At 37.3% G+C, this 23,287-nt stretch overlaps 1 protein-coding gene across 1 annotated transcript in view; it reads left to right on the top strand.

The window, feature by feature from the left end:
• Positions 1-23,287, top strand: part of thsd7b (thrombospondin type 1 domain containing 7B) — a 629,413-nt gene that overhangs the window by 258,096 nt on the left and 348,030 nt on the right. Inside the window, exons 3-5 of the mRNA XM_062966810.1 lie at positions 8,145-8,982; positions 13,175-13,429; positions 21,388-21,554. Coding sequence (XP_062822880.1) covers positions 8,145-8,982; positions 13,175-13,429; positions 21,388-21,554 — 1,260 coding nt within the window. The remainder of the gene's footprint in view (positions 1-8,144; positions 8,983-13,174; positions 13,430-21,387; positions 21,555-23,287) is intronic.

Genomic DNA, 23,287 nt, shown 5'->3' with positions numbered 1-23,287 from the left:
TTTGCAGAACCAACAGACGAAGACTCCTTTGAGGGTTTTACCGAGGGAATGGAGGAAGAGGTGGTTAGCTCAGAGGAGGATGACATGGAATGGACTCGTGTGAGGGAGGATTTGGGTGTCACCGGCAATGCTAGTGTGGGAGGCGACTGGCGGGTTGCAGGATCGGACCCGTGGACGAGTTGGAGGGATGGAACGGGATCCACAGCTGGGGATGCTGTGGGGCGTAGTCAAAGGTGTGTTAGCTCTGATGAGGATGATGATGATGAGGCACCTGGAATTAGGGTAACAGCTGACAGCGATGAGGAGTTGTAAACTGGCATAAAATGGGGTTTAGAATCCAGGGCTAATTGCGTTGGGCAAGGTAATCTGGACGAACGCTTGGGCTCTTGTTGGGAATTTCCTGAAGACGGGTGTGATTCGTTTGCTGAATACGTAAGTTACCAAGGACACTGGGCATAGACGGCGGGAGGAACTGTGTGGGCTTTTGTTGTGCAACCTGTGTTTAATCTTATTAGCTTGGACCTCCGTCGTCTTCTTGACGGACATTAATTGCCTATTCTGGATTGACGCTGGACTGACTGACTGACTACGACCTTGGACTACCCCTTCTGTGGCTTTCGGTGGAATTGGTGAACCAAAGACATCTGTACCTGGCTTTCGACCTCGGACCGGACTGGGACCCTGCTGACCGTTGCTACTCTGATTGAAGTGCCTGGATCCGGATTCCGTTTGTTGCACGGAGGAGTAACAACCTTAGTTACTCATTTGCAGCTTTCGAGTAGCAGAGAGGAATCTGCTGCCAGCTATTTATGTTCCTTTAAATCCTTGTTTATCTACTTTTGTTTGTTTAAATTGCCGGGCTGAAGTAAGCATTTTCTGTTAAACCCGGATTAAACTCCTGTTTAATCCGGTTTATCTTTTGAACCACTTTTTGTACCAGCGGAGTCTTTTTTGTGTATCTTTTACACTGAAGGCAAGTGTTTGCCTAGCCCTTTGTTCATACGGGCACTTTTTAGTTCTGTAACTTTAATAAACTGTGTTGAACTTTATCTGGTGGCGTTCTGTCTATGACAGTTTTCTCGCACTAAACACAACAAACTTGTCTTGTTAATTCCTCAGCAAAGGCCTAGGTTGTTCGATTTCAGCAATATGCTGTCACCCTCCGCCCCCTTGTGAACTAGTAATTTTTTGCCACTCTGTCTTGTTGGTCTCATTTCTCTTTTCCATATGTGTGCTGGACAGAGAGTGTTAGGGATCTTAAAAGGGTGGTTTCTCTCCTTTCTGAACTGATACTAAATTGAAAACCAGACTTCAAATCTGTTTTATTGAAAGGTAGGATAGTAATGCCCTATATAAATTAATAATTAGGTAAGCCACAGCTGTGATTATGGCATGGAACTTGGTACAAGAAATGATCACATCAGAGTTAACCTCTGGTATGGAGTTTTCTTTCCTATAGACCAGTTAGATGCATTGAAGGAAAGAACAGAAGAAGACTTGAGCAAAGGATACTGTGGACCCAGCTACACTGTCATATAATGAAGTTTGAAACTGCATTATATGGCAAGTGTAGACGGGTATAATGCAGTGCAGACTCACTCATATGATGCACTGAGTCTACATGGACCATCTAGTGAAGTATCAAATTGCATTATGTGGTCACTGGTCATTGTAGATGGGGCCTGTTAAGAAAACTTCACTTTGATTAGCTTTGGACTCAAGTGTTAACTGATGTGCCACCTAGACTGCTAACCTGAAGGTTGGGTTACTGACCTGAAGATTGCTGGTTTGATTCCATGAGATGGGGTGAGCTCCCTTCTGTCAGCTCTTGCTTGTGGGGACATGAGGGAAGCCTCCTAGCAGGATGGTAACACATCCGGGCATCCCCTGAGCAATGTCTCTGTAGACGGTCAATTCTCTCACACCAGAAGTGACTTGCAGTATGTTCTCTAGTAGCTTCTGACACATTAAGAATGATATCCTATATGGGAAAAGAATAGAAATTTTAGTTGTAGTATAACACTACTAAAGACAGACAGACAGACAGAGAGATGGATTTTAAACATTGAACTAAGTTTAAAACAATATTGGGATACAATGCAGTCACTCTTTATAAAGCCTACACTGATGCGTTTTCATTAGGATCATTCAGATATACTGCATTAAAGTTTGTACTTTTTGTCAAAGGTCTAAATTAGAGCAAAAAATGAGAAATTGATTGTTTCATTCTGTTTGTTGATTTATGTGGCTTTTTGGATAAGGCAGGAAGCAGACTCAAAAAATAATTGGCATTATCTCTTGGGGTGGGTAGCTTTGTGTGGGTTGATAGTGATGACTTTTTGATTCCATTGTTTCCTTTGATTTCTAATAATATGTGTAAACAGATTTGCATTCCTCTCGGCTCAGTACAGACTTTTCAAGGGTGCAATTATTTGCTATTTTCTAAGAACTATTCATTGAAGAAATTTTGGAGACTTTCTACACTTTTTAAGTTACAGAAGTTGAAATTTGGTGGAGCAATAAGACATCATAGATTAACGCACTGGCACGTCTAACAGAATCTTAAGAGATAGCCTAGTGTGGTTGCATTAAGCTAAGTTGTAGAGAAAAATCCTGACATGATAGAAGAAAAATAATTGCAGTTTTGAAATCAGGATGCTTATTTAAGTCTAAAACAGCTGAAAAATTGAACTCAGCAGGAATTATGTTAAAATTGTTTCACAGTGATTTTAAAGCAGACGATGAAGACATTGGACTAGGGGTTCAATTATTAATCATACTGACAGCTGCTATTAAGAAATCAAAAGACTGGGATTTGGGAAAGTCAGATTCTGAAATATAAAAATATTTCATTGAAGACTGAAGTGAGGATTATATTTCTAATTTCTATGCATGATTGAGCAGGTTAGACAGTGAAAAAAGCTGAAAGGAGGAAAAACTACTTATTTGAAATGTGGTGCTGGTGAAAAGTTCTACAGATATCATGGACTACTACAAAGATGTTTTAGTTAGCTCTGATAGTGAGCATGAGGAAGTGCTGCTTGAAGAGCCAATGTCTGAGCTAGAGCCCAGCAGTGCCCAGCTGCTTCCTCATCCAAGCTTGGAAGAAAAGCCTATGGAGGAAGCTACCATAATAGTACAAGCAAATTCATCTGAGCAGGCAGATGAAAGATTACGTGTTCCAGCTCTTTTAGACTTGCAAAGGGAGAAGACTCAACTTTTAACGTCCTCCAGCATTGCAAATAAATGAGCTATCAATAGGCAACTCCTGAGAAACTACCATAAAAGGTGCTCAAGAGTGGTACCTTCTTGCTGACAGTAAGTTCAGTGTTGGAGCTGTGACCTTGGGCTTTTGGTGATCTTTGGTTTTGTAAACTATGGACTATCTCTTGGACTCTGTCATTCGAATTTTTGGAATTGGTTTTCGATTTTGGAACGAACTGTTGGTTTCCCTGGTATTATTTCCTGCTGTTGTTGGCTCTGGATTCTGTGTTTTAGACTTTGACCATTTGGAAATGGGGTCTTGTCTTTATGACAAAAGACAAATAAATGGATCCTACAGTAAATTAAGCCTGAATTTTCCTTAGAAGCCAAGATGATGAAAGTGATACCTCACAACCTCTGAGGATGCCTGCCATAGATGTGGGCGAAACGTCAGGAGAGAATGCTTCTGGAACATGGCCACACAGCCCGCAAGACACACAACAACCCTGTGATACCTTTGTACTTTGAGAACACATGACTCACTAGAAAGATGATGAAGAAAAAGGTAATAGGAAAACAGGAAGACCATGTTATAGATGTTATTGACTCAATCAAGAAAGCCATATAAGTCTCTCTTTCATAGGATTGACATTAGTCAAAGTTGGCTCTGGTAGGTAACAACAAACGATCTTGGAGAAAAAGCTTGGTTTCAACTACAGCTGTAATTCTTTACTGTTGTTGTTTATTCGTTCAGTCGCTTCCGACTCTTCATGACCTCATGGACCAGCCCACGTCAGAGTTCCCTGTTGGCTGTTGTCACCCCCCAGCTCCTTCAAGGTCAAGGCAGTCACTTCAAGTTAATGCTTTACTGAATGATCAACACTGGATACTGTTGATAATTTCAAAATAGAGGGAAATAAAGTCAAAAAAATGTTGAAGTGATTCTAGAGAGTTTATTAAATGTGTTTCAATAAAAATTTGCTTAGCCTGATAATATAGGGAGGGGGTCATAAAATGTAAGGGGGGGTCATAAAGTTCAGTAATACTTGAACACATAAAAGGAAATACAAAAACATACCACATTTTCTTCATGTATTAAATACATTTCTAGAATTTTTATTATTTTACTGAGACTGTGTATCTTATGATAATGTGTGTACTTAAAAGATGAATTTCCATTTTTCTTTCTCTGTTGTCTTTCACTAACGTGAGATCAACATCTCATAAGTAAATTGTTTGATACAATCTATGGAAAATAAATGCACCCTGCCTATTACTGTCAAAGATATGGAAGAATCTGTTTTTTTAGTCATTTATTTTCCATTATTAAGTTATTGAGATTCAGTCTGTAATATTCTTAATCTATCAAAGTGAAATGTCAAGAAACGAATCTGTAAGACATGTTCTGCTCCTTCAAACAAGTTCCCTAATGCTCCCTAGTCTGGCTTTTTACCAACTCTGTCTTGCTAAGTCTGTCTGCATCTTTAATGTTGACATAGTGAAGTGACTCCTGTGAATACATGGCAGCTGGGTGAAATGCTCATATCTACTTGATTATTCATTTAAAATAAATGAAATTTAAAAGTTTGAGGGATGTCTGAGAATCTGATTTAGACAAAAAAATGAAGAATGTATCAAGTCCTGTGCTATGTATGTTTATAAGGGCAGCGGACAGCTGAAAGGGTCCATGAATCTACACATTTCACTTCCATGTCTCTGTAAAGCATCTTGCAAGGTTTACTGTCATTTTTGGATCATTGCAGTCCACTACTCAATATGATGGTCTGTGGAGCAGTATTGATCCCTGAGCTAATCAGCTCTTAATTTCTACAGAGCTTCCAAGAAAACAAACAAATAATTGTAATCGGTGGGTGCTATAGGTTCTTCTTCTGATGATTTAAATATATTATAATTCACTTAATGCTGTTTTGTACATTATTTCTGTTTAAAGAGGGATTTTCTAATCTCTCTAAGAATTCAGTTTTCATAGCAACTATTGCTTTACATTTTTCCAGTTCATTGTACACTTTAAAACCCCATTTTTTGTGTAAATTGATATTGAATTTTCTTATTTCTTTAGGCTATTTTCTGCTTTCAAATAAGTTTTGTATATATTTGCCATTTGCCTGCTTATAATTGAAGATGCTAGAAAGTATATATGAAGACTATGAGAGAAAAGCTGATTAATCTGTGAAAGCCTCTAAGAAAGGATAATTGCATTTTTTGTATTCTGAAGTACAAAAGCAAACCATTACTAGAGCTACCTTTTTGTAATTCATATCATTGTATCCAAAATCATAGTTCAGTTCAGATGCCCTTAATATAAAACTAAGAGCAATTCATCAGGTTCTTGGGAGGGGAATGATTCCTGCCACGTAAGTAAGATGTCACCTTGTTTGAATATGAATCCTTTTCAGGTTTTTAAACCTTCATACCATTACAATTATTCATGTGAAGAGTAGGGGCATGTTAGTTGATACTGTTCTCTGCTATATCTCTATTCCTGGCCATACTCTTTCCACACATTGGAGGGAAACCAAAGGTGCTTGTATTGTTTCCCTTGATGATTTAGAACCTTGATTATTGTTTTGGGACTTTTAACTGTCGAGTCTAGATCAATGGTTCTCAACCTGGGGTTCCCAGATGTCTTGGCCTTCAACTCCTATAAAACATAACAGCTGGTAATCTGGCTGGGATTTCTGGGAGTTGTAGACCAAAAACATCTGGGGACCCCAGGTTGAGAACCACTGGTCTAGATGGACAGGGGAAATCTGTTGAAGAAGAGCTTGTATTCTAATACATTGAAAGCAGTAGGAATATATGATGAAGGGTGATTATCCTATCCTTACACAATCTTCTTTGCATGAGGCTCTACGCTTCTAATAAGACCTGTTCATTCCTCTTCATGTCTGCTCAGAATTAAATGATCTTGCAGTGAGTGGATGTATTCCTGGTTACAGAGCATAGAACTACAGCCTGGCATTATTAGAATAGCTCTTTACTTAGTTTGTGAGTATCTCAACTTTTGGTCAATCTGGCATCAAGAGCCCTTCCAATTCAGATATTCTTTGAAGACTTAAATTGATTTATTAAAAACCCCAAGGACACTAGGGACATTAAATTTTTTCTGAGTTTGTGTTGGTAGGGGGACTAGGGATTTTCAGAAATATATTTATCACACTATATGTTTTGCCTCTGTGTGAAATATCATGGAAATTAAAGCTATAATGTAAAGCTATGATGTCCAGCAGTTCCTTATATTTGGTGTGCAAACATTTTCTGCTCAATAGGTAGTTTGTTACTGAATTTTACGTAAAGTGAAATTGGAGAGAAAGGTGGACAGAACTTTGAAGTCTGTAATATTGTTTTAAGTTTGTAGTGTTATAGTTTTGAAATGATGCAAATTAGTATACTATGCCTGAGCATAACAGTTTTCACTAATTTCCTAACCAGTGTTCTTTGGTTTGGATTATATGTTAATGGGAGGTCCATTACAGTGTAACTCCCTTACCCATGGGAAAGGTACCCATGGTTTCATCTATCTTCATCTAATAAAATATGTAATCTCAAGGAATTTTCTGGGTCCCTCAGGTGATACTGTGGTATGCTTCTGTCAGAGGTTAACAGAGTTGCTCTGGAGGACCCAGGAAATTTCTAGAGCGCATACTACTCTTATGAATTTTCTAAGTCTTCCATGGCGACACTATGGTAACTTCTGTCCAATGTTATTAATTTTAAGAGGTTGCTGTTACTGTTTCCATGATAAATTCAGGAATGGATCTCCTGTCAATACAGGGATTGTACTGTATGTGTCTTCATATACCTTTTGGTTAAGTATATGCCCAAGCCCAGAGCTCTACAATTTTTTATCTTGCCCACCTTTTTCCTCGTTCTGGTTATTTGATGTTGGTTTTGATTCATTTTAATGGTTGTTTTTATATTCTGTGGTTTTAACTGTTTAATGAGATTGTTATATGTGTATTATGTTTTAAATGTGGTTTTAGTTTTAAAGTTTGTACTGAGCTTGGTCCCACTTGTAAGTTGCCTCAAGTCCCTTCAGTGAGATGGTGGCGGGATATAAAAATAAAACTATTATTATTATTATCATTATTATTATTATTATTATTATTATGTAGGCAAAGCAATTTAAGATTTATTCCCACTAGGCTCTCCTTTATAAAACTAAACTGTAAATTACAAACAATCCTAGTCCTAATCCCGAATCACAAAACCTTTCTTTTTATTTTCACATCTTGTTCTCTAGTTGCATACTTCTATCTATTCGGCTGCACTTCTTGCCCTGGCTGTTAATGAATTTGACCTATCTTCCATAAAAGAGCTGCAAAATCTTTAAGACAAGACAGTATTATTCAGCAAAGGTGAATGGCCTGGCTACTTAAGGTTTGCCATTTGTACAAATATAAATGAGAGCTGGTCAGCATTAGGCATAACTGCCATATCCCCTTTTCATTGCCAAAGTTTAGGTTACATTTGTTCTTAAGCACTTACTAAACTAAAATGTATGTCTTATATTTTTGTTTAATAGGTTGCTTGGTGTAAAATGGTAGAGAGAAAATGTATCAGTGCTAAATGAGCATCATGGTAAAAGTATGTATGTTTGTATGTATGTTGTGATTTTTAGCCTGAATTTTTTTCAAAGTGGTATGTATGCTTATGCACATAGAAGTGTAAGGAAATAGTGAAATAGAAGGAATCTGAATGGGTCATATCTTGCTGAATAGAAATCACAGTTCCTAGTTGTACATTTTAATTGGCAGTGGGTTCTGTGTTTCTATTCCTTGCTGTCTTAATGATAAAGTATAAAAATGAAAATAGGGTTTGTGAACCAGGATAAAATTGCTTTTGCAAGAAATCTATTTTTTTTTGTATTGGCACAATATTTGACAATTTTCTGACGATCTCATTTCCTTTTCTTTTAGGTCACTGGGGACATTGCATAGGTGACTGTGGTTCAGGGGGTGTCCAGAGCCGAGTGGTCTGGTGTGTTCATTCAGAAGGCTGGACAACGCACCATTCAAATTGCGAACTGACGGACAGACCTGAAAGCCAGAGAAGCTGTTTTAAAATATGCGACTGGCATCTTGAACTCTTTGAGTGGGAAGTTTCAGAATGGTACATATGTGTTCTAGTTCCTTTTGCCCATGGCGAAGTAAAGCCAAGGACTTCAGAGTGTGTAACTGCACAGCATGGATTACAGCATAGGCGTGTACAGTGCATACAAAAAATGAATAGAACAGTCGTTGCAAATGACATCTGTGAATATTTTAGTCCCCAGCCACCCATGGAACAAGCTTGCTTAATACCTTGCCCAAGGGATTGTGTAGTATCAGAATTTTCTTCTTGGTCCGTATGTAACAGGCATTGTGGAAAGAGTTTACAGCATAGAACCCGTTCTGTTATAGCTCCTCCACTCTACGGTGGAACCAAATGTCCAAATCTTACTGAATCAAGGGTTTGCAATGTTCCAATCTCTTGCTTTCATGGGGAAGAAAAGTATACCTACAGTCTCAAAGTGGGACCATGGAGTAAATGCCGGCTGCTACACCTCAAAGAAATGAATATGATTGGGAGAACTATGTTGGATTTCAGCTCAGATTCTACAGAAAGAAGCAGTTTCAAACTTCAAGTGGTTGAGGATCTGCACCATTTCCACAAGTTTCGGTCTCATTACAATTCCAAGCCCCTGGATATAGAAATTGGGTATCAAACAAGGCAAGTGAGGTGTACAAGAAGTGATGGAAAAAATGCTGTGCTGAGGTAAGAAATTATATCATTTATAACTGATTTTTGATTGCAAAATGGTTTAAACTATAAATTTTTCTAAATACAGTCTTAACAATATTGCCATGTACACTAACATTTTCATATATTTGACTTCCATTCACATTTTCTCTTATTTAGTTTTAAGGTAAGTAAAGTTATATATTTTGTTGTGATCTTTTTGGTCACAGAGTATATATGCAAACTACAGCTCAAATGTTGATTTTAATGTAGATTTTCTGCTTCATTTTTTCACATTAAAGGAAGCTGATAATTTCATAGCCTAAAGTGGCTAGGACTGAAATGCCCTTTGGCTAAATGCAATAAAGATTGAATCTGATGTTCAGCTTTTGAAGACCAATTTGGACAGTTAACAATCATTTTATGCCTGAATACACCAGAAAGCAGGGTCATATTAGAAATGGAAAGAATGTTCAACAATAATTGAAAAAAATGATCGAAAATATGTTTCTTGGATATCAAGAAACCCTGAGGAGAAAGGTCCTGGACTGTTGAAGCTCAGGACTTGTGCTGTGCAACATTCAAACATTGTCATTTTTCTCTGATAGCATCATTTTCTGTATAAAACAACCACTTTTAGAGGAATACAATTTGCTAAAATTACACATTGTTTCCTTCAAGAATAAACAGAGTTATTGAAGAACTAATTTTAACTCAGTAATGGCTTCTATTTCCAATGGTAATTAACACAGAGAGAAAAAGAAAAATATATTACTTGTGGACATCTATCACTGTCAGGAATGAGCAATTATGCTCATGGTTATATTAGGCTGGATATTACTTCTGCATGATTGAATCTGGAGTACGTGCTTAAATTTACCAGTTGTAAACGCTAAGCTTTCCAAAAAATTATCTGTGGGGTATTCACATTGCTATCTATCTGCCTTTAGGTTTGGTTGCAAGTAGGGAAGGAAAATCAATATTAGAAAGTTTATTAGAAGTAGTTTGAGTTTCTAAGTTCAGCATATAACTTCCCATGATATATAGCTCCCTATATTACCTTAAAGGAAAGGATCAGATCTTTTATTAATCTTGCTGAAAATTTTGCAGGTCCACTGAAGTAGAAAGCAATATTTAGTAAGCCTAGACATATCCTGCTGTTTATTACATAATATTGTTTGGGGTGTGGGGCAGAATGGGATTGGTTAGTCAAAAAGTATATCATTTTTACTGGTTAGACAAAGAATATGAAAAATGTCACTGAGATTTCTCTTATTACACGGTTTCCAAGAAATGGCCTCTCCTAATCTTCCTTACAGTCATTCAACAGTGTTGTAATTCAACAGGAGCTTCTACAGTTAACTCCAATTTATACCAGAAAAACTTACAGCATGGCTCATTGACAACAAATGAAACTATTGAAACATGGTTTCACTGGCACACATACAAAAACCCTTTATTTGGTGTCAAATAGCAGAATTTTCATTTACTGGATTAAAAAAATAACCTTCAAGAGGAAGAATGGTCTGGGAAGAAAAATCTTCTAACTTCTTTTTCTTCAGCAGAAATCTTTTCTGTGTTTTTATCAGTTGGTAAAGGAAGAAAGTCCTTCAGCCATCATGAGAAAGGAGACAAATGCATAGGGCAGTTAGGTCTGAGTTTTGGCCAGAAATGAACTCCTCAAAAAAAAAAGTATAGTTCCCATTTATTTATTTTTCTCAAGGGCTACAGCTACTAGAAAACTTAATCTTGAATTTCCAGTCTCATTTTCTTATGTTTTACTTTTATTTTTCTTCTGTCTTAGTTTTGTATTGGAATGTGATAAATAATTTATTTCTGCTTCAGTGGAATAAGACTGCTTCCATAGAATATTGCCGGTTTATCTTGGGTTGGAGACCAAACAGCCAGCCAAAATCCTGCCATTTGCCAAAGGAGTGACCAGATATCCTCCTGAGTACATCTGAGATTGACCCAGAGGGTATTGTTGCTATCCACCTGTATTTTTTTTGACTTGGAGTAAACCTGGATTTTCAGGTTTACTCTTGGTTAAACCGGATTAGCCTGGGACATTGTTTATACGCATTGGGTTAATCCAGAAAAAAAAACACCCGGAATTATAGATCTGTATAGATGAGGCCTAAGTCAAAAAGAGATGAGATGTAAAAATGTTTCTCCTAATAGTCTATTAGACACAAAATAGATAAAAAATATTTTAACTGGAGAAAACTCCTCTACACTGAACCTAAGTAATCAAACGCTATCCTGATACTGCTTTATAGTGCTGACCTATGCCATCTGGAATGAAGTGCGTAGATCAGTGGTCCTCAGCCTGTGAATCCCCAAGTGTTTTGGCCTACAACTCCCAGAAATCCCAGCCAGTTTACCAGTTGTTAGAATTTCTGGGAGTTGAAGGCCAAAACTTCTTGAGAACCACTTGCATAGATGCTTATTTGTCTCTGATTCTCAGTAGTGCCTTTTGGAGTAACTGGGTTCATTTTCTTTTCTTTCTCTCCTTTACTGTCTGGCATGGCAATAAACATTCAATTCCTCTTTCTTCACTGCAAGTCATACAAGTGGAGTCATATCCCCCATGTTTAGCATCTTGTAGGCGTGAGTGCAGCTATTGACTGCCACCTTCCTGTATTTAGTAGTAAAGCAGTGAATCTTAGGGCCAAAGATATAAGAGACAGCAGTAGTATCATATCAGCCTTCACAGAAGCCATGGAACAGAATCTCGCCATTCTCTTCATATCAATGCCACTGCAATGATTTGTCATCCCTCATAATATAATGTCTGCATAAAATATTTGAAAATCCCACAAATACCAATGAAATTGGTTTGCATTTTGCAAAACAGAAATAACCCTTTAGTACCTTTGCAATTTTATGCTACATTTAGCATAATTAACCTCACATTATGCGTAATTAAATGCTGTGATCCTGTCTCAAAAATATAACACCATAACACATTATAAAGAAAGTGGCTATTATATTTGTCTCTTATTTCATGAAATTTGCATCCGTAACATAATTATTTTAAGAATAAACATATTAGTGGAGGGTTTCTTCTGTATGCCGCATTCATAGGCCACACTTCAGAACACTGCTTTGAAGTTTCCTGCAGTGGCTGTGCCACAAAAGAGGTTCAAGTAGCCTTGTTAAGGCTGTGAAATATAGACACTATTTACTATTTATAGTTTATTTAGTCAATGTATATGCAGTGGGACCTACACGTGCATTTTCACTTACCCACACCTGGGGAAAACTAGTCTCTCTAGGAATTTTCTAGGTCCTTCTGGTGATTTTATTGTATGCTTCCCTGGAATTGCCCTAAAGAACTTAACAAATGAATGGAGCCACCAGTGGCGCAGTGGGTTAAACCCTTGTGCCGGCAGGACTGATGACTTGAAGATTGGGTTCGAATCCAACCCAGGAATAGTGCGGATGAGCTTCCTCTATCAGCTCCAGCTCCCCACTCGGAGACACGAGAGAAGCCTCCCACAAGGATGGTAAAAACATCAAAACATTCAGGCGTCTGCTGGGCAACGTCCTTGGAGATGGCCAATTCTCTCATACCAGAAGCGATTTGCAGTTTCTCAAATCGTTACTGATAAAAAAAAACCTAACAAATTTCCAGAGAGGATATTCTTTAGGAATGTTTTAGATCTTCTAGAATGACTCTATTGTATGCTGGGAGTGGAAGTTAGGTAATGTAATGGCTTTTGTTGTATTCATGTAACTTGCCCTGGCCAGGAACGTATCTTCATTAGGTATAGGGGTCTTACTGCACTTCTTACTATAGTGAAGCTGGTATCACAGATCTGAGTATTAGGGATATTGAAGTAAATACATCATAGCACTTGGGCCCTTTTAGCTTGGCTATGTTCTTTTTTAAAATGCTAAATTCACTTTTAATGGAGCTTGGAAAAATTGCTGTGGGAGGAGAGATGTTGTTGCTAGTGACCATGCTGACCAGGGAATCCTTAGAATTTAAAAGAACTTCAGCTCTGATTTTAATCAGACATAGATTTTTGCTTCTGTTCTGTCTCCTGAGATTCCTTGGTTCTACCTTCTAACTAAAATAGTTGTCCAAGTCAAACACATCTGGCTATCACAGGAGGCTTATAGTGTCCTGGCTACCAACTGATAAACATCAGGAATAAAATAACATTGAAAGATTTTGTTTTCCTTCTCAGAAATGTCATGACATCTCCCTTTCTTATCACAGTCTGTGTGTACAGGAAACCATGCCCTTGACTTTCCAGTCCTGTCTTATGCCTAAAGACTGTGAGATGTCGGATTGGTCTTCATGGAGCTCTTGCTCAAGGACTTGCCACTCAGGGGATCTTTCACCTGGATTCCGAAGCAGAACTCGGAGTATAAAACACATTGCAGTTGGAGGCGGCAGAGAATGTCCCGAAACTGAAGAAAGGGAGGCATGTAATACTCATGCTGGAGGAGAACATCTTCATCCTTGCCCAAGGTATATTATCTACTCAATTCCCTTACACACAGAAAGACTAAACCGCCAACACATCTGGTGATTTAAAGTCTGCATACGTTACTGGGGTCTAATTTCCTGGAGCAACTACTCTGTGCATTGCAAAACCATGGCTCAATGACAATTTGTTGTTTATCTGCAGCAGCGAAACAACTGCATCTCTGCATCATGTCTATGAAGATCTGTATCAGGATCTATAAAAATGGACAGGTAGAATTTTCATTCTGTCCCTAGCTGATCCTGATTTATTTCCTTATTATTAACACTGCTTTAGTGCTATTAACACTGATTTTGATTGTAACTCATTTACTGAGAGAGAGAAAGAAAGAGGGATGAGGTTATACAGTCTCCCCACCAGGAAGTCAGATTGAGATTGAAATCTCAGCACTGCTGATAGCAGTGCCAGACTATAAGTAAAGTAAGAATGGAGTTTCCTAAGGTTTTGGCTGGCTATGGTTAGCCAAAGCAACCTATGAACTGAACAGTCATTTACCAGCTAAGACAGCACATAAGATTCATGTTATATGTATATCATTTCGAGCTCTCTAAGATGGAAGGTATTTACACTCTGAATGAACTCATAGGAGTTTAGAGCAAAAATAGGTAGATCTGCAGCAGGGCCATGGCCAGAAAAAAAATGGTGGGGAGGGGGGGGGGTTGTTGAATGTTTTTAGCGAATCAGGAAGAGTAGTTCCATATTGCAAAATAATTTAAAAATCAGGCTCCATTGATAAACTTCAGTGGACACTTTAAGACAGATACACTTCGGTGGACACTCATGGGGATTTGGTTAACCAGTTAAAATTCATGAGTAAACCAGGTTTTTTTTAAACCTGAAAAATTTAAGAGGGAGGGGGTTGAACCTCTACCTCACCCCCTCCCCCCCCCCCTTGGATACAGCCCTGGTGTGAATGTACTGTTGGGTCACAACTGTAAGCATTTATCATCATTGGCTGCCACCGACTAGGAATGAGGGGAACTGCAATCCAACTACATCCAGAGAGCCATATTTTATCAGCACTTGGTTTACAATTAGCCTGGAAATGATCTTACTACTCCAGATATGTGTCTTAAAACCGACATCTCACTATCTATATAACCAGGAGATAGAGCTATCCAAACAGTTTAGTTTTATTTGGCATAAAAAGAGACTAAGTGAATTTATACTTTTACTTCTTACTGTACTTGTCTAAATTAAAGATTCAGCACAGAAAGAAAGTACTGATTTAAGAGCTCATTTCAACAGCATGGGGAATATGTGGCTTGGTTCTACAATTCATGCTATGCGTGCAGGAGATGAATTAGTTTTTCTGCTCTAAGTAAAGTGGCAGTACAGTGGGGTGGATATATGATTTCTATATGCCATGTCAGGCTCTCAGTAGTTAATTTGAAGTGAGGATGAAATACTGAACAATGGAAACAAAAAGCAGAAAAAACAAAAACAGAAAAACAAACCTAGTTGAGAGCAAGAATTGCTGAAATGATAAATCACAGAATGGAATCACGCAATGTTTCTGACTCTGTGTGGTCACATATGACAAAATGTGAAATGTAGTCTCTGGATGATGATAAACCATAGTTTATGAAAATGTAGCAAGGTTAGCTAAAATTGACACATTTCCGCATGAGGCAAGAAAAATTAATCTTCCCATCACGTTTCTTGTTACCACATTCTGGTTTCTCAACTATGATTTAAATAAAGAACAGTTTCCATACCTGAATGTACCAGGGACTGTGTTATAAATTGTGACCAGGAGCTTTGTATTTTGTTCCCTTGTGCCTGAGTGGGAAAAGAAGAGGAGGGAGTGTGTGCAAGCCTGTGGTCCTCTGTGTTGTAATCCTTTAATGACAAACCATGTTTTGTTACTACATCAGAATAGATCCACAGGGAAACGTTAAGTCTGTCAGAGTAAAAAGGCTCAACTGCATACCTTTTCTGGATTCTAGCAAATCAATTATAAATACATTTTGTGAACACAATTGCAGTTTAAGTCATTTTTTAAAAAATGACAATACAAGAAATGAAACTGAATACGTATCGACTATTCCAAAAATTTCATGCATGCAATATGGTGCCAGAGAAGGACTTGGTTGTAGGATTCTTCTGCGTGTGCTGCTCAGTGGGATTGTAATCTTGGTTGCATCACTGAAAGTCTAAATTAAACATAGAAAATAGGTATAGATACATAGCAGAAATTCCACTGCAAAGAAATTTATCCCTTTATCCCTTCATAAATTGTTGTTGTTGTTTCAATTTTGACTTAAGGTGATTGCTTCTTCAATTATTTGCTCAAGTTTACTAGGGAGACACATTTATGCACTGTAGTCTATAATAGGACTTGTATTTAGATATACAGTAGAGTCTCACTTATCCAAGCTAAACGGGCCGGAAGAAGCTTGGATAAGCGAATATCTTGGATAATAAGGAGAGATTAAGGAAAAGCCTATTAAACATCAAATTAGGTTATGATTTTACAAATTAAGCACCAAAACTTCATGTTATACAACAAATTTGACAGAAAAAGTAGTTCAATACACAATAATGTTATGTTGTAATTACTGTATTTATGAATTTAGCACCAAAATATCACAATATATTGAAAATATTGACTACTAAAATGGCTTGGATTATCCAGAGGCTTGGATAAGTGAGGCTTGGATTAGTGAGACTCTACTGTAATGATTAAAGTAAGTAAGCTTCTTCAATGTTTGTGGCAGCCAGCTTTTCCCATAATATGTTGCGGCAGGTCTATAAATGTTGTATACAGACTCATCCCCCTTGAATTATACTTTTGGATTATATTTTGCAGAACAGAGCAATGATATTATAATTTGTATTGGAAGACATTGGTCTAGGAGGCAAATAACACCTTCAGGTGTGTGGAGGGAGGTATTGGAAGCCAAGCCCTATCTACCTCCGTGTTGTCTTTTTATTGCTTTTAATGTAGCATATGTTAAGGAAGTTTAATGTTTATTAATAATGTGTTTTATGTTGTAAAAATGTCTTGTCATTTTATCATGTGTGCTTGTGTTTAATAAAAATATTTCTAAGCTAAACAAAATTTCCCCATCTCTGCCTGGTTAGCAGGCAGCTCAGCAACTGGAAATTAGAGAAGACAATCTGTACTCTTACCTCTTAACACGCTTCTTTCAAACTGTGCAGGGTAGATGTGTAAAATGAGTTTGTTTTCTAAAATATTTCAACCTGTTCACTTTTATGTGGTGATAAAAGTTTAGCTTAGTGGGTTAAAGTTTTAAGTATCTTTTTTAGTTGAATTGCGAACGTGTGTCATGGTGTAGTTTATGAAAATGATTTGCACGCTTTGGTGTGAGTTTGTGGCTCTTCTGAAGTAGGTGACTCGAAAGCTCTCTCTAAAGAGAAGTATGTGCAAAGGCTATGCAGGTAGCATGCACTATACAATTGTGTTACTTTAGAATCAGCAACCTGCTCATCATTCTTGTGCGTCTTGCTATCAGTAGGATAGAGCGAGAGCACTTATATAAAAATGTTGCTTGATTAGATCTTGGAATAAAAGCCCTTGTTTTCTGATTTTTACTTTTACAACCCAATTCATGTCAATCAGGAAAACAAAAAGATAGATTGTCTTGACTGATTTTATTCTCTGTATGGAAAGAGTTGTTACATTTGCCAGCCATGTGACGGAAATGCACTGATTTCTGATTAATAGGTGAGAAAAGAGATTTGGATCTGCAGCAACCTCCCACCATGGTGGGCCTAACTGTTGTGCCAAATTCTGAAATTTATCGTATATGAGATATATGACAAAAATATTATTTTCTGTTCAGTATATTGAAAATGTCTTTCTCTGAAATATGTGTGTGTTTGTAGGGAGATACATGGAAGTTAAAGCTACCAATATTATGAAAGATATTAGCTTCCAGTGGAGTGAATTCGACTGATGCCGCTTTAGAGCAATGGGCAGAGAATATTTACCCTGTATTTTTGTAGTGAGTGAAGATGTTATTGTGGGTGAAGATACTGAAGTGAGGCTAGCAAGCATTTCTTCACTTCTGCGGACTTGTGTATTGTGTGTTCTGCAGACACAATTAAGGTGTTTGAAATCTTGCATATCAAATTCCATGAGAAATCAAGATTGCGTTTGACATGGAGCTGGGAATAAAGATGAGAAGAGCTGGAAAAAAACTCAGAAAAATTAGGAAAAAACATTTTTTCCATTTTTTCTGGGGGTTTTCCCCAATTTTTCCATTTCCCCCCAAGGTTTCCATTCACTCACAATTGTTCTGGGTGTTTTTCCAGGCCTCCCATCTCTATCTGGGAAGCAACATTGTTCTGGAGGATGTCTATATACCATAAGGCCAGAAAGTATTCTGGTTCTCCAAGACATTCCAATTTCAGAGTGTGTGTGGAGGGATAAAAGTCTTGCAGAACTTGCAAAAATGGTTACCTTTACATAATATAATATAATATAATATAATATAATATAATATAATATAATATAATATAATATGGGGTGTCAGGTAGCTTTTTCTGGGGTTTATCTACACAACTCACCAAACCCAAAGTGAACCCAGAAGTTGCCCCTGGAAGTCAGGGGAATGCTCCAGAGTTTTACTAAAGGCTTTAAAAGTTGCACTTCATGGTGTGCTGATATTGCCATCCTCTTTCCCCTGTGCTACTCAAAATAAGGCCTTTTGACTGTAATTATCCCTTCTCTTTCAGTCCCCGTTTTCTCAAAACAAAAACGGACCAAAAAAAAAAAAGTATTACTTTGGAAAAGAGAGATTAATAGTACTGGAGGAGGGACCCTTTATGACATAGTTCTCAACCTGTGGGTCCCCAGGTGTTTTGACCTACTCCCAGAAATCCCAGCCAGTTTACCAGCTGTTGGGATTTCTGGGAGTTGAAGGTCAAAACATCTGGGGACCCACAGGCTGAGAACCACTGCTTTATGACACTTCATCTCTTCTTATCCATTCCATAAGGGAATGCTTCTTGGGCTAAGAGCTAATAGGGGTTACAAACATGACAGCTATATGACAGTCACAGTGCAAGCTGATCTCTGCTGAATGAAGGCCAAACCTGAAACAAACTAGTCTTACCATTTTTGAGCAGTTTTCTCTCTTTATATTGTAAATCTTGCTTAATTCTTAAAATTATTTGACACCACTGAGCATTGTAAGGCCAAAGTTACCTTTTTCGTGCATTTTTCACAGACAGTTGTGTCTGCTGTGTTGCATAGACTGATTTATTTTCCACTTGTTGTTTATGATGACATTTCAGTGTCTGTTATTTTAAAGGCCATGGTGTCTTTCTCAATTTTACATGTTGCTTGATTAGTTTCCCATAATGTAAAATGAGTATTAAGTCTATTAATGTAAATGAAGTTCCTGGTAATACACGATCGATTGTTCCACAGTGCTTGCACTAAACTTAATGTTTTGATTTCTCCTGTAAACTTGACCTATATTTGCATTGCAAACCTTAGCATACCAGCTTGACAACAAATTTCAGTGTGGACACATTCTTAAAAAACACTGAGCTAATTTTGTTGTTGGAATAATGAAGAAATTATTGTGGAAGGGCTAGTGTTATGTGGGGGAAATCCTTTTCCTGTTAAATGGCTTTGACCCATCATAAAATTCATCCCCTATTTTCAAATATGAATAGCCTAAAGTGGTGGCACAAAGCAAATCAGATAAGCCCTCATTATGAACTTTTGTGCTGAGATAGACTTAACCTTGTTGTGCATTTTTAATTTCTTCTCTTCCTAGTTTTGATAGTCATGCTCACTTAATGAGAATCCATAATTCTGAATATTTTTAAAATAAAATAAAATGGCTTGACATTTAATGACATCTAATCTGTAGAAAATCATTGTTTATGTGCTTGAACAACAATTTAAAGCAACACATGTGTAGTCAAAGCAAAATATGTTAATAATTAAGCAAGAGTGAATACCTGGCTTTGAGTATCTGAAATTGTAAAATGTTTTCCATTTAGCCCTGGGAAATGTGACAGTTTAATGTAATGGGGAACAATACACAGTACATTTTGGGTTGCTGTTTAGTTAACTGCTCCAGAATTGACACAGTTGGCATGAAAAATAAAATAAAACACATTATGAATTTTTAAAAAGTTAAACCCATAAAATAAAGTTTTTCCTATTATATTTTATGGATTGTGGGAGGACAGTTTCATATTTGTCATGTTGAGAGGTGGGTTGATTTTGTGCAGAACCATTTCCTTTCTTATATATGTATTTTTTTCTCACTATTGTTCTGATTATAAATGTTATGTGGCTCTCCAAGTGCATATTATGTAGTTTAAATGGGAGTGTGACACTTAACGTGAAACATCCTGCAAATTAGAAGTAATTGGTATTTTTTCAAGCATGTCCTATGCATTACAGAAATCTTGGGGCCTTTTTAAACAGAGATTAATATTTTTAGCGTTGATAATTTAATGGACATTAAGAAGGGCATTTCGTTTGCAATTTATTCAGACTTTTCACCAAAATGTAAAATATTTCCGTTCTGGCACTTATGAAATATAGAGATACAGTTACACAAAACTGGTAGTCATAACATTTAATAAATGGAACAATTGCCATTTGGAATCAGCTTTGGCTTTTTACCTAGCCCCAAGGATGGAAAGAATGTTCACACACACACACACACACACACACAGATCAAAAATGTGTTCCCTAACTATCAGAAAACTCAGTAGAGAAAATAATTGACTGTGATTCCTTGTAGATATGCATTGGTATTGGAGAGTCTTGTACTAGCACTGTTGAGTCAAAGTAAACTGTCTATAGACCACCTCAAAATAACAGCAAATGCCAGACTAGTTGGAAACATATAGCAGGCCACCTCAAGCCTCATGGGAAGAATGCTTTCAGCATGATCACCAGGATCTTGTAAGCTCTTTAATCTAATTGGAGCCCCTAAACACAAGAAAGTCTTACAATAATAGGTCAGAAGCCATAACAAGGTAAGGAAAGAAGAGAACACAACAGCTTTGACTACAAAGTTTAAGACCATTTTGCTGCATATCAAATGCTTAGTGGTTGGTTTTCAGAGAACATGGTTGGTGCCTACTTTTCCAACTCCAGCTGCTTTCTGTTTTATGCATTTTTTCCCCCATAGAATAATCTAGAATCATCTTATAGTGCTTTTGGACTTTTGAATGTAAGAAAAATTCTGTGGGAAAAGATCTTTTCTTCCACAATGAGATGTCAATTATATTAATTTTGCACTCAGGGGCCAAATTTTGCAAGGGCAAAATTGTCCGGGATTTGTATTTCTATCTGGGACAGAACAAAAGTGGCATAGCATCAGTAATAGCTTTTCTCATGAGGTTGAAATAAAGTTAAATGAGACTTAAAAGAAGGATCAAATGAATTCAAAACAAAGCCAGGGAAGAGCCAGGCAGATGTGAGATTCAGTTATGAAAATACAACCATAGAACCAGAGCTGGCCCTAGGTATTTTTCAAGTCTAGGCGAACAGAATTTTGCCCCCCCCCCCAAACCAATCACTGAAAAATAAAATCGTTGGATAAGCGAAAATGTTGGATAATGAGGGATTAAGGAAAAGCCTATTAAACATCAAATTACATTAAGATTTTACAAATTAAGCACCAAAACATCATGTTTTACAACAAATCAACAGAAAAAGCAATCTCAACTGCGCCCCCGTATGTTTTGTGCCCCAAGCGACCACTTAATTTGCCTCATTGTTGGACCGGCTCTGCATAGAACTGAGTTGTAGGGCCTAAACAACCTAGAAGGAACATATAGAGTTGTGCTGGAAGATCTAAAGGACCTACATAACATATTACACAAATCTGAAAATAGTTAATTTTGCAAAAGTTAAACTCAGTAATGTGGAGAGCCAATTGTATAATACACACCTGTTGAACTGACTTAATCTAAAGGTGTTACGTTTCTGCACAAGGTATTCATGGAAAACATCTGAATGGAGGGAGTGTGATGTTACTCTCCTGCTAGAGCAGCAGGATCCTCGGCATGATAAACAGACAGCCCTTTGCGGAGGTGGGATACAGATTCGAGAAGTTTATTGTGCCCAGACCACATTGGATGAAACACACAAGCTAAAGGAAGGTATGTTGTTTATGTTACTTTGTGGATACCAAATCATATGGGCATGTATTTTTGTATACAGTGTTCCCTCACTACTTCGTGGTTCACTTTTCACACCCTCGCTGTTTTGCGGGTTTTCAATAAATATTAATAAATATTGATGTACACCATTTACTGCGGTATTTTTGCTGTTTCGCGGGTTTTGGAAGGGGGGGACAGGAGAAATAAAGTGAGAGTAAGGAAGGATTGGAAATAAAAAGGGTTATTTAGCTTCCATTCTTCCTCTCTGCCGGTGTACTGTATATTGTAACTGCTAAAATAAAGTGTAAATATTGAAATAAATATAGTGCCCCTACTTCTTGGATTTTCACTTATTGTGGGTGGTCCTGGAACGTAACCCCCACGATAAGGGAGGGAACACTGTATTTCTCATTTTAAGTACAAACATTGCTAAGTATACTCAAAGAATCTCCCATTCATTTCAGTTGAGGAGGAAGAGCAACCTTTCCACTAACATGATTTCTGATTAAGTCTGAGTAATCTTTGATCTGTGGAATATAAGTAGAGGAAATCTTGGAATGATTAATCAGAATCAAGACCTGCTAAACTGGATATCATTTGTTCCCAAGTAAATATGTTAAAACACCTAAGTCTGGTTTAAATTTATAAAGTTGTTCTGGATTCTATTTTAAAAAATACAAGGGAGAATGGGAAATAATATTATCAGAAATATAGACACAGTGCCAGAAGAGACAATTGTCAAAGAGAGTTTTTTCCACCAAGATTGTCTGTGTATGCATGTATGTGTTTCTGGTAGGTACAGGGACTGAAGCATTTTTTGGATTCAGAGGAAACACAAGTGAATAGACAGATGCCTGATGAATAATTTATCTCTGAGCATTTTCTTTACTACACCTACCGCTCCTGCAAAATAAGGCTTTGTCGGGAGATGTAAGATAATAAGAGCACTGCATCTCAGCAGAAGACAGACTTGTTTTCAAAGCCAAAGCAGGTCTGTCTTAGGGATAGATGTTTGCCCCATCATTCTTACCTGAACACCCCACCTCCTGCAGGCTGATGATCTCTCCTGTCAATATGTAGGATAAACTTTTTGCCACCTGTTCTAAAAAAGCCGGATTTGCCCCCAACAGACTTCAAATACTGCAGATCATTTATAAGAGTTGTCTTCATTAAATGAAGATACTGTCTTGGTAACATCAGTTAGTCTTGACTTCTCTTGGATGCTTTCTTTGTCTTTACTTTGTTTCAATAGTATCATGGTCGTTCTCATAAAAATTGAGTACTCCCCTGAAAGTAAAGGAAGGGTAAACACTTGAACACTCATAGAACCAAAGGGAAAACCAAAATATACTGGCTATATCTGGGGACTATGTAAAGGTTCTGTTTCTCCCCCCCCCCCCTTCCTGGTTTAAAATAGTCTTACAAGATAGCAAAAAACTAGAACTTGTACAGTAGAGTCTCACTTATCCAAGCCTCGCTTATCCAAGCCTCTGGATAATCCAAGCCATTTTTGTAGTCAATGTTTGCAATATATCGTTATATTTTAGTGCTAAATTCGTAAATACAGTAATTACAACTTAACATTACTGCGTATTGAACTTCTTTTTCTGTCAAATTTGTTGTATAACATGATGTTTTAGTGCTTAATTTGTAAAATCATAATCTAATTTGATGTTTAATAGGCTTTTCCTTAATCCCTCCTTATTATCCAAGATATTCGCTTATCCAAGCTT

This window comes from Anolis carolinensis, chromosome 1, assembly GCF_035594765.1.
Source record: "Anolis carolinensis isolate JA03-04 chromosome 1, rAnoCar3.1.pri, whole genome shotgun sequence".
Classification (NCBI taxonomy): domain Eukaryota; kingdom Metazoa; phylum Chordata; class Lepidosauria; order Squamata; family Dactyloidae; genus Anolis; species Anolis carolinensis.
The sequence above is the reverse complement of the archived record's forward strand: the minus strand, read 5'-3'. Positions and strand labels throughout refer to the sequence as shown.